The 11,912-nt window shown below is 39.3% G+C and overlaps 2 protein-coding genes across 2 annotated transcripts in view; one reads left to right on the forward strand and one right to left on the reverse strand.

Moving 5' to 3' along the window:
• Nucleotides 1-3,175, forward strand: part of LOC122332161 (neutral and basic amino acid transport protein rBAT-like) — an 8,301-nt gene extending 5,126 nt beyond the window's left edge. The window contains 7 exon segments of the mRNA XM_043229464.1: nt 1-104; nt 1,228-1,352; nt 1,436-1,518; nt 1,521-1,636; nt 1,787-1,963; nt 2,762-2,886; nt 2,974-3,175. The exon segment at nt 1-104 is cut by the window's left edge and continues 16 nt beyond it. Coding sequence (XP_043085399.1) covers nt 1-104; nt 1,228-1,352; nt 1,436-1,518; nt 1,521-1,636; nt 1,787-1,963; nt 2,762-2,851 — 695 coding nt within the window. The 3' untranslated portion in view covers nt 2,852-2,886; nt 2,974-3,175.
• Nucleotides 3,176-3,607: 432 nt separating this feature from the next.
• On the reverse strand, nt 3,608-10,794 carry LOC122332164 (prolyl endopeptidase-like). Its single transcript, XM_043229465.1, has 14 exons — nt 10,476-10,794; nt 10,075-10,201; nt 9,930-9,995; nt 9,635-9,847; nt 9,431-9,557; nt 9,146-9,362; nt 8,876-9,067; nt 7,871-8,077; nt 7,600-7,775; nt 6,830-7,046; nt 6,607-6,753; nt 6,053-6,179; nt 4,106-4,176; nt 3,608-3,793 (listed from the first exon to the last, which is right to left on the reverse strand). Exons 1-14 carry the CDS (start codon nt 10,575-10,577, stop codon nt 3,689-3,691), a joined length of 2,094 nt encoding a protein of 697 aa, XP_043085400.1. The 5' UTR covers nt 10,578-10,794; the 3' UTR covers nt 3,608-3,688.
• Nucleotides 10,795-11,912: the final 1,118 nt, after the last annotated feature.

Here is an 11,912-nt window from a genome sequence, read left to right on the forward strand (position 1 = left end):
GGCTGAAGAAGGGGGTGGATGGGTTCCGCATGGACGCTGTGAAACACATGCTTGAGGCCACGCATTTGAGAAATGAACCCCAGGTCGACCCAGACCAAGATCCAGTAAGCCAGACAATTATTGCGAATGTGCACACGTTCGCTTCACACACTTATTTATTGAAGCCCTCCATCTGCTAGAGACAGAAATGTTCTTCGAATTTATTCAGAAGGAGTCGTATTACTGTTCTTTGTTCTCACAATGTCATTTAGGGATTACTAGTACATACTTCTGTGGATTTGCTGGCAAGTCATTCCCATTATCCTAATTCCAGACGATTTCAAAGCCATTGAAGGTCTAGGGAATGCCGCTGAACGACTCCATGGTCCTGGCCGCCTTTTTTTTTAGTGATTTGTCTTTCTGGTCCTCATGGACTTGTTAGAATTAACTTGGAGGAATGTTCCGGCTTCAAAACAAGTTCAAACTGATCATGTGTGACGTGTTGATTACCATAGGAAATCATTTTCGTTCATCCCTCGGTTTTGCGAAGCAGCGTCAAAATTGCGTTTAATGTACTGCATAATGGAGGTCTATGGGGCAAGACATTTCAAGTCGCTTGTGTTTCTGTAAAATCATTAAATATTTCAAGCACACGTTTTTTTTTAGCAGTATAAGTTGTCCTTTTTAGTGGAATGACCGCTAGACTAATTAAATGAAAGTCTGCTTTCCAGCATAATACCTGTTCGAATATTTCCTTCGCTTCTTTTCCTGTTGTATGCCTTTCCGCACCCCATAGACTTCTATTGCGAGCACATGACACTTTTTTCTTGTTTGCTGAGGAACGGGTTGAATACGCTAGCGCTCAACTCTCTTATGTTCACCAAGGCTGTATTTATTCAATCAAAAATACAGTAAAAAGCTATTTCTATTTCGTCGTTTATTCCTGTGACGGCAAAGCTGAACTTTCGGCGTGCATTGCCCCAGTCTTCAGTGTCACATGATCCTTCAGAAATCAAGCTCTCAAGATACTCTATCATTAAACTGCTTTAATAAATAGACTGCTCGAAATAAGAGGAAATGTTTTATCATTATAAATGCTTTTCTAAAACTGGTCGACTGAATGCTAAGTATTCATTCATTAAAAAAACTAGTGTTTACCGCATTTAGTAATAAATCGAATGAGATGTTGCTTGCAGTAGCACTGCCAGTGTGACTAACAGCAGTACTCTTCTGTTTTTCGTCCTTCAGTCGACTGTGGACACGGAGTTTGAGCTGTACCATGACTACACCTACACACAACCGGGCTTGCATGAGATCCTGACGGAGTGGAGGAAAGAGCTGGACGCCTACAGCAGAGAGCCCGGCCGCTACAGGTATCCTCACTTCCTCTTCTTCATCCGCGCACGTTTAGTTTTCTCTCTCGTAAATGGCTTTTTATTTTCCTCTTACCAATCAGGTTCATGGTCACAGAATGTTACGATTATGAAGAAATAGATAAAACCATGAGGTACTACGGCACAAGCTATGTCACTGAAAGCGACTTCCCTTTAACTTCTATCTCCTGTACCTTCCCGATGGTCTGTCAGGAACACAAGCCAAGCGCTTGGTCAATTTATGGATGTCAAACATGCCAAAGGGAAAATGGCCAAACTGGGTGGTGAGTGACCGTATACCTGTCCGTTAAGAATGAGGCGGAACACTAAATGGACAAAATTTGTTTGCCCCTTTGGATGGTCAATTTTGCAAATTGGATACAATTTGTTGAGTTTGTCACGTGCATAAAAGTACGTTTTTGTACATCTTATAGCTGGGAAACCACGACAAGCCACGTATAGGCTCAAGCGCTGGTAGGGAATATATACGTGTTATGAACATGCTGTTGTTAACGCTGCCTGGAACTCCCACAACATACTACGGAGAAGAGATCGGCATGGTGAACGTAAATGTATCTGTAATTCAGGATCCTTTTGGACAGCATGATCCAGTAAGTCAAATGGACTTTTTAAGTAATAGTGATATTTCTAGTGCTGTCCAAAGGTTAATTGTGATTAATCGCATCCAAAATAAGTGTTTTTGTTTACATAATAGATTTGTTATAAATGTATAAAAGAATTATATAAATATATACATGGAAAAACAGGGAAATAATTTAAAAATATATTCTATATGTGTGTGTATTTATCATAAATATACACAATACACAAACATGTAAACAAAAATTTGTATTTTGAATACAATTAATCAGGATTAACAGTTTGACAGTACTATATTTTAAAACATTCAAATGTAGCATTTTTATTCAGTACATGCATAGTGCTTATATTCATATATACACTTTACACGTGTAAACAAAAACTAAAAAATATATATTTTGAATGCAGTTAATTGCAATTAATAGTTTGACAGCACTAATAAAATGTAATAATAAAGCATCACTTATGATCACCAGGGCTGTATTTATTTGATGAATAAAATTATTTGAGAAAAATATATGCAGCCATTGTGATCATTTACACTGTAAATGTTAAACGATATTCTTTATTTTACAATTTTTTTTTTAACTTTTGGAAATACTTCAATTTAAAAATACATTTTTATCAATGTATCATTTTTATCAAGGATTTATTGATGAATGGAAAGTTCACAATAAAAGCATTTATTTATAATAGAAGTCTTTTGTAACATTCTAAATATATTTCAAATATATCCGTTTTGATCATCTTGCAATGCATTATTTTTAAAATAACTTTTTTTTTTTTTTTTTTTTTTTTTAAATCTAGAGAGCAACAGTCGTGACCGCAGCGAACCCCAATGCAGTGGGATGATAAGCTCAATGCTGGTTTTAGCAACAATGAAAGTGGCACATGGCTAGACATAGCTCCAGACTACAGAACCGTCAATGTGGAGATGCGTTGATTCAGGCTGCTGCTGACGAGAAAGTGTGTGTTAAAACATGGAAATCTCTAATCCCGGTTCATATTGTTCTCTCTCCAGCTTCAGCAGGCTGATCCACACTCCACCATCTCACAGTATCGTGCTCTGAGTTTGCTCCGAGGCGCTGAGCTGGCCCTGTCCCGTGGCTGGTTCTGCTTCGTCTGGAGCGATGTCAACGTGTTTGCCTATTTGCGCGAGCTGGACGGGCTCAACAAAGCCTTCCTGGTGATTCTCAACTTCGGCAAGGATGCTACGACAGACTTGTCTTGATTTACTGAGTTGCCAGAAACTCTTACTGTGCATTTAAGCACAGTGCCAATAAGTCAAGGGACGTTCCTAAATCTAGCATTTCAACATCTCAAGGGCAAGGACTGCTCCTGGAATATTCCACCAATCAGCGCTTTCACCCGAATCATGTAGCTGAGTGCTATGTTTCTGAGAAAGCCTGCTACTTGCCTGAACTAGATATTTTGTACAATTGTTGAAGATACCAAACGACACAGTTGACAAACAATAAAGGCTATCTTTGTATTGGTGGTGTCATGCTGGCTAGTCCGCCCACTTTGAAATCTCACCGGTACAAAAATCTCACTTGCTGTGAATAATGTGCGTCGCTTGTTTTTCAGCAAGTTGCCTGGCAATGCAGAATCTTTTTGTCTGATGAACTTTTATTCAAAAGAAAATAACTAGCATCCACGTAACAAAATAAATGTTTGGTTTATTAAGAAAAATCAGCAAAGCTTTTTGTCTGGTGGTTTTTCCACGCATTCACAATTTAGTTTTGTGTTTTATGAGACTTGCCAGTTACTTTTAGTCTCCGTCGAGTTTTTGGATGATCTAGTCCAAGTTCTGTGTAAAGAAAGGCTAACTGTTTGGCCCTCTCATGAGAGAGAGAAAAAAAAATCATAAAGCAGTAAACATAAGCTGTTATATTTTCACTAGCAGCATTCTAGCAATAGTACAATATAAGTTAATGTGTGACCCCAAACTCTGAGAGAAAGAGAGAAACAGTATCTCTATCATGCTAAAATGCACTTTTACATGATTATAAAGTTTATATAATAGCAACCTTAATGATTACTTCAAAGCTTTTAAACAGCCAGCATGCTTTAATGTGGTAACGTTGGAAGAAGGCAATTTAACAATTCGGTCTGAAAAGGTGAGGTATGAATATAATAGAGTGTTTATGTACCTCATTCAAGGACGGATGAAAATCCTCAGGGCCAAAGTGATCCCCTCCTGGCTGCAGGTCCAGAATGACAGCTGGTTGAGCAAGTCCATTACAGAAGCACAGGTGAACAGGTGTATTTTTAAACTGAACATAAGTTACTTCAGCTACCGATGCCTTTTCATGTACCGTTTAGTTGAACACAAGATATTTTGGAGAATACTTGTATCATAACAGTTGTGGGAAGCCAGTGACTTCCAGAATATGGAGAAAAATGGTTTGGAAGTTAAGGTTACCAACATTTTTCAAAATATCTGAGGGAATAAATCATGAAAGAAATAAAATTTCTAGTTGAACCATCTAAAAATGTTTAAATGATATGTCGAGTCTTTGAGTGTATATGATTTAAAAAAAAAAAAGTTTAAGTTTTCATTTCCTTGTGTGTAAACAGTACTATTTATAAACTATTATTAATTGTTTTAAATGAGTTTTTAGCTTTAATTTCAGTCATTTCATGTGATGGTCCCTTCCACATGTTTTTCATCGTTTCTATTTACCTTCAGTTTATTTGAATTACTTCAGTTAATTTTTACCGATTTAATTTAGCTCTCCTGGCAACGTTATCCATTTACGTTTTAAAATGTTACCTAAAAAAACCCCCAAATCAACAACACTGGTGACTTTAATAAGGAAAAGGTTACTAAAGCAGCTTTAAATAAATGTAAGCAGCCAAAAATGGCTTTGGGGGTAGATAAATAAAAAGAAACTGAAGCAGACTAGTTCATGTTTGTCATGAGGCCAAAGGCACTGAATATGTAAGACTAGACTGACAATATCCAAGCGTAATCCGGCACACTGGCTCTCCATCACAACACCTGGGCATCACATCCAGCACTTTAAAGTCAACGCTCTTGAAACAGAGTGGATGATGAGAGGCTGCCATGTAGGTGGACTTGGCCCACTCCTTTGCCTGGCTGCCTTATTTCCCCACGGTGATGGGATCTCTCTGAAGTGAAGCTGAGTATAAAAATCATATGCCTAATCCTTAAAACTCTGTCATCTGCCTCTTATCTGCAGCGCGGCTGCCGGTGTCTCTCTCCATCCCGCATGTTTCACAAGCCTTCTCCTGACCTTGGCACAGCCCATTGTATTGTTCCTTATCTCCTTGCCTGATAGACTATCTCATAAACATGTTAATCGTCTGAGCTGGCAGCGTGTGTGATCAGCGTTTTATCTCCTGGAGAGGAATGGGAGAGATTAGAGGAACTTTGTTTTTTTTTGCTTTTTTTTTTTGCTTTGTGTAGGTGTGTGTGCGCGTGTGTAAAATAAAGATAATTAATGGCACACAGATGGGAGAGGAAGTCCGACTGAAGGGGGTCTGGACTGAGATGTGCTGACAGCGTCTCTCACGGAGCAGCTCACACACAAGGTGACCTCAGGTTGATATGGAGAGGAATCGCTCCACATCACCTGTTTCCAGATCAGTGCTCTTCTCTCCTGAGGAGAGAGTGTAAGTGCTTCTCTTAAGCCCAGGGGTTTATTTGAGAGCTGGGATTACAGCCAGTGACCTCCAAGTTCATTTCCATTATACTTCACTTGGTTTAGAAGACGTTTTTAATACCGGAGCTGCAATGTTTTGATAATATGCTTCACTTTGTGGGCTAAAAAGATTAGATACACGACCAAGTATACCAATGTTAAATTAATATCACTTCCATTAATCTAGGTTGTTCTGTCTAGTTGATAGTAGATAGTTGTTTAAAAAAAACCCATTATGATTGTAGATACATTTACATTATTGTATAGTGGTGCACCACTCAAGGCTGTGCTTTAGATTGTTTCTTAACGGTCCACTTTGTGCCCAATAAACCCTCTTACTCATAGGCTAAAATGGCTTAATTTTTTGTGCTACTAGAGTATTAAAAGTGCAAAGATGTTTAAAAAGACCTAACGGAGCATTTATACACTCACCGTTAGCGCCGACCTGAGTGGTACACATTTGGATGGCTCTCTTTAGTCTTTCCACATACTTGACGACCCCAGATAAAGGAACTCTACGGTCCTCTGAGTATGCAGTGATCAGCATGGATGGGTAAAGCTGCAAAAAGTAAGAAAGAAGAAACCGTTAATAAATGACTCCTGAATAATGAGACACGCACTGCACGCCATTAATCTAAAGGTTGGGCAAATAAGGTTTTAAAAATTCTCTCACACTCACCAAGACTGCATTTATTTGATCAAAAATGCTGTAAAAATATTACTGCAACTTAAAATTGCTGTTTTGCATTTTAATATATTTTAAAATATAATTTAGTCCAGTGAAACATTTCTTATTATCAATGCTGAAAACTTTTCAGAATGTTGAATAAAAGTTCAAATTAAACAGAACTCTTTTTAAACATTTTTAAATGCAATGTGACTTCTGATCAATTTAATGCTTCGTTGTTAAATAGGAGTATTTATTTTTTTTTTTCCAAATCCTACTGAGCCCAAACCTTTGAAAGGTAGACGTCTGAGTAATTTACCTGAGGTATAATGTTGTGACAGGGACAGTAAGAGGCAATGTTGTCCCTGTGTTCTCTTATACTGGGGTCTCCCCACTCCCCTCTCTCCTCTACAGTAAGCGGGAGGGAAGGGTCTTGCATTGTGCCGAGAACATCCAGAAAAGGTGCCTGCAGAGAATTACAACTTCATGTAACTATGACAATAAGCCTCAAGGACCCTGTACCTCATGTGCTAATGATCCACCTGTAGAATCACAGCTCTAAGAAGCTGTGGGTTATGGTTGCACAGCGCCCCCGCTAGGACAGCTCCAGCACTGCGAGCGGCGAGGGCGGTAAGAGCAGGCCGGGACACTCCCAAACGATGAAGAGTCTGAACGCAAGCAGCAAGATCTTCCACTCCCCTCCGCTTCTGTAGCACAGAACCCGCTTGATGCCACGCTAGACCACGCTCACCACCACCCCTGCCCCGTTACAAACACAAAACACACGATAAAGATGCCTTTCCAATGGCTTAGTTTGGTATTAAGTATTTTAGCTTACACTGCTGTTCAAAATATTTAGATCTGTATTATTTAAATGCATTAATAGTTTTATTCAGATGCATTAGACAGGTAAAAAAAAATTATTTCAAATAAATGCTTTGCTTTTGAACTTTTTATTCATCAAATAGTCTTGAAAAATGTGTCATGCTTCCACAAAAATATTAAGCAGCATATTAATATAGTAAGAAGAAAGACTGGGCATCTTAGAATGATTTCTGAAGGATCATGTGACATTAAAGACCGGAGTAATGATTCTGAAAATTAAGCTGCGCAATCAATTAATTAAATTTTCAATTATATTAAAATAGAGAGCAGTTCTTCTAAAGCATAATGATATAATGCGTTTTTGATCAAATAAATAGCCTTGCTGATCATAAGATTCATTTCAAATATTAAAACAAGTCGTACTGACCCCGACTTTTTGAACAGTTTTGTACCCATGAAAAACATGATTAGAGTTGTAGTTCAGTACCTGACGTGGCAGTAGGCCAGAGCCCAGCCGTCCTCCAGAAGCAGTCTCTTCTCCGGACAGAAGGCCATACTGAGATCAACACCATAAGCTCCATATACATGCAGGAGCAGTGGAGCCTTGTGCAGCTCAGATAACGCTGGCGTGTGGAGGAGAGTCAAAGGCACCATTGTACCATCCTAAAAACACATACATGATATTATGGCTATTAAAAGCAAATGGGCGGCTTTTTGTAACGGTGCTTTAAGACTTCTCACATATAAATGACCGATACCTGACTGGCTGCCTGCAGGCGTGTTGTGTTAAACTCAGTGAGGGACATGTTCTTAGTGTTGTCCTCTGTTACGGAGAGCTTTTGTTCTCTGGGGGAGTAGAGGTAGTGTACTGGTGGGTGCACTGGAGAGGAGATGAGGAAGCCAAATGACCCTCTGTCCACAGCTCCAACACGCTGTGGTGATACATCGCAGGCCCAGTGAGGAAGCTAACAACAAAACACAAACATGTGTGTCCGTGTTATTTGGGATCCCACTTTTGGACCGTGGTCATAGACTGGGTTAAGATATTCTAGGTCTTTCAAATGATATGCTGTATGTCAATTCAATAAGGGATTCATTTCTAAATAAATATGACTATACTCTATCATTCAATATCACTATCATATCAATATCATTTTCAATGTTTTTTTTTTAAGTGTTTTGTGTTTGCCAAGGCTTAATTTAGTTGATAAAACAAATAATACTGTGAAATATTACAAAGTAAAATAAGTAGATATATTATTACATATTATAAAAATGTAATTCCGCTAATGGTAACGCTTCAATGTCACGTGATCTTTCAAAAATCATTCTGATTTAATATATATGAAATATTTCTTATCATTATCTATGATAATGCTGAGCTGAAAACAGTTGTGCGGCTTAATATTTTAAATGATTTGATGCATAGAAAGAACAGTATTTATTTTAAAAAATGTGTAACATTATTACTGTCTATGCCTTCATTTTCAATCAATTTAATACTCAAAACTTTGAATGGGAGTAGGTATTTTATATATCTATGATTTTAATTGATACACATACCAATTAAAATGTCATGTAAAAAAAAAAACATAACTTTTTAAAAATCATTTTCAGTTGTGCTACACAATAAAACGTGACGACTTAATAAAAGACATGATCTGATTTTGCAAATACACTCTAAATAGGCTCTTAAACTCAAAATCATTATAAACACACACTCTAGGCTGTTGTGTATGTGACTCTGTGATTCATGTTCACACCTTGTGAGTGTTTAACTGATAGGGCTCTTGTGTGGAAAGAGTCTGGATCTGAAGTCGACCCTGTGAATCCTTCACTGTGAACACACAGTGACCCTGAAGCAGCTCCATATCTTTAATGACTGTCCCTGGAACAGCACCGAACGATGGCACCCAGTGCGACATGGATGGAGAGGCTAAAGGCGCCCTAAGCAGCTGGAAATAAGAGAAAGAAAGAAACGACAGGCATAAACGCGGTTATAATTTAGTCCTGAACAATACTGATAGTCTTACCTGATACTCCTGGTTTGCTGTAGTGTTAGCCAGGATGAACAGGTAGTTGTCCGAGTGCTCCACGTGGTAAAGCAGCCCGGGGCGACGGGCCTGGATGAGGGTGGGGGATGAGAGCGGAGTCTTGCTGTCAACAAACCACACCTCAGAGCTGATCTTACTGCTGCAGTTAATGGTCACCAGCCTCTGGTCTCTGGAACGACTGACCTCCACAAAGAACCTGGGGAACGGGCAGAATAACACACAAATGCTGGCCGAGGCACCCTCACACGACAATTAGACACTTACTCTGGATCCTTTTCTTCATAAACAAGGGTGTTTCGGACACCGGAATCACTGAGATGAAGACGGAAAACGCGCAGGCACCGAAGAGTCTCCTGTGTGCTGTAGAGGAGGACGTCATCTGTGGCCCATTCTGCGCAGAGGGAGGACATTTAAAGGAGGAAAAGAACATTTCTTTGTCAAGAATGTTTCAATTATAGTACATATTACCAAAGCTGAAAACGTTGTCTAAAACCAACAGGGCCTTTTGACGAAGGACGAGATCGCCTAAATGAACCAACACGCATCTGGTCTCCTCGTGGTGGTCTTTCTTTACAGTGACCGCCAGCATGGTCTCTGATGGAGAGAGTCTGACCCTCTGGATGGTTCCATATCCACCTCCTGTCCAATCTGTATTGAACACCTCCAACATCTCCTGCTCACCTGTACATAAACATTGCTTTGTTTCTGGGTGTGACTAAATACATTTTGTTTAATGCAATGGCTTCTTTTTAATATCTCTTACCCTGTCCGATGGTCGATCTGTATATCCCTTTGCCATCTTCAAAGTACACATGACGCTCTCCTGGAACTTTGAGAAGATGTCGAGGGAATGAAGACAGGTTTATCATTTCTATAAAGTATGAAATGCACGCACTTTGCACCGCTGCAGTTGCTCACCTCAGAGTTTTCTGGCACACCTGCAAACTTCCTATGAACTGAAAGCAATCTTCGTTTAAAACGCTGTTCTTGATCTCGAAGTTTCTGCAGTTGGGCTCTGGGCAGCTCTGCTGTAGTCTGGAGAGGAGCCCAAAATCAACCAGTTTCATCAAAGTGCCATATTTATAGTAGTAATTACATCTTATTAAACCCCTTGTTGGAGTCACATACACATTTCACACTGTAACGTATAATGATGATGCAGATATGATCTATTTCAATTCGCATTCATTCGAGTCTTCTGCTAGTTTTGTCTTTTGCAGGTCCGTTTTTGCAGCACAGTAAGTAACATCATCCATTGCGGTTTATTTAAGATTATAGAGCGTAGAAACGAGTATGAAGTCGATCGTACCTCAGTGTGAAGACGTGATATAAGTGGGTGTATATTCCTCCGACGTATATCGCGTGAAACTGATCGTAGAAGGAGCAGACATGAGGAGGTGATCAGATTCATTTAATGCAGCGGGATGTCACTGTCTAATTTGTGTCTGATTATGAATAGGCGATTACTAGTGCTACCTTAATTGTCAAAATATACAGCGGATTACGTTTCTGGGTAAATATCACATTGAAAATATCACTTTCAAACTTCCCTACTGCCCATGTGCTGCTATGTGTACAGTGTAACATTTACACTAGAGATGTCGGTTCTGTTGACTCGAATCTTTCCATTGAACAGTTTGAATCGGTTCACAAAAGCTGTCTGATGGATTCATTTAGCAATCAGATTGAGTCGGTTTAAAAAAACAAAACAACTGACTTGGACCGAAAACCAACTATTTTGTACATGTTCGACTGAAAACTAACAACTAATAGATTAGTAAACTGGATTGTCTGATAAAACTCAACTTTGTTATTTTTTAATGTGAACGATCAATTAATATATCGGTTCTTAATTGCTATTTTATATGCAACAAACTCAGGTGAAACACATGGAATTAAAATAAACACCGCTCTTACAGAATACGCACTTTACTGTTGCTATTTCCATAACTATTACGCCACAAAAAAAGCTTTTTGAATCGATTATTTGCAAGGAACTGTTCAAAAGAACCGACTCGCTGAAATGAATCGGACTCCCATCACTAACGGCGCTAAAATATGACATCCAGTCCAGGCAAGAGTAATCGAATCAATAAATATAGATGGCAGCCGATAGAGCCGAGTGTTCGATTACTCTGTAAGTGAATTGGATTTCCTTTCGTCCTGCAACAAGAGGAGGTGGTGTACGGAAGTAGCATGGGATTTTATTACCAAGCAACAGAGACCAGGGCATACCGGCGAATTGGTAAAAACAGTAGTACATTCTACCATCGACTTTAAACACATTCAGAAGACAAATGCCAAATAAGCCTTCGCCAAGACTCTGCATTCCGTTGTCGTCGTAGTTATACTGTAGAAGTTATTTTCTGCATGAAACAGGATCGAATCGAGCAGGTTGCTCTGTCATGAATAAATTTAAAGATATCCCGTTAGCTGCGACAGAAATGCACGCGAACAATCACCAAAATCACGACTCTCACTGTGGAACCGATGTGGCACGTGCACGCTGGAGGCTCTTCTGCGACAGGTGAAGGGCGTTTAGTGAATCTCCTTCAATATGCAGCTGGTTGCATGTGTTTTGTTAAACGAGCGTAAATGTAATGCGTTACATAATGCGTTTTTTTCACGCCAGACATGTATGGACGCGTCTCAGTAGTAGGCTCTCACGCGTCTCTCATAACGCAGGTTCTGAAACAGAAGCAGCTCGACAGTGCGGATGTTCAGCAGGTGTCAGTGAGAAGATTCT

This window comes from Puntigrus tetrazona, unplaced genomic scaffold (genome assembly GCF_018831695.1).
Source record: "Puntigrus tetrazona isolate hp1 unplaced genomic scaffold, ASM1883169v1 S000000006, whole genome shotgun sequence".
Classification (NCBI taxonomy): domain Eukaryota; kingdom Metazoa; phylum Chordata; class Actinopteri; order Cypriniformes; family Cyprinidae; genus Puntigrus; species Puntigrus tetrazona.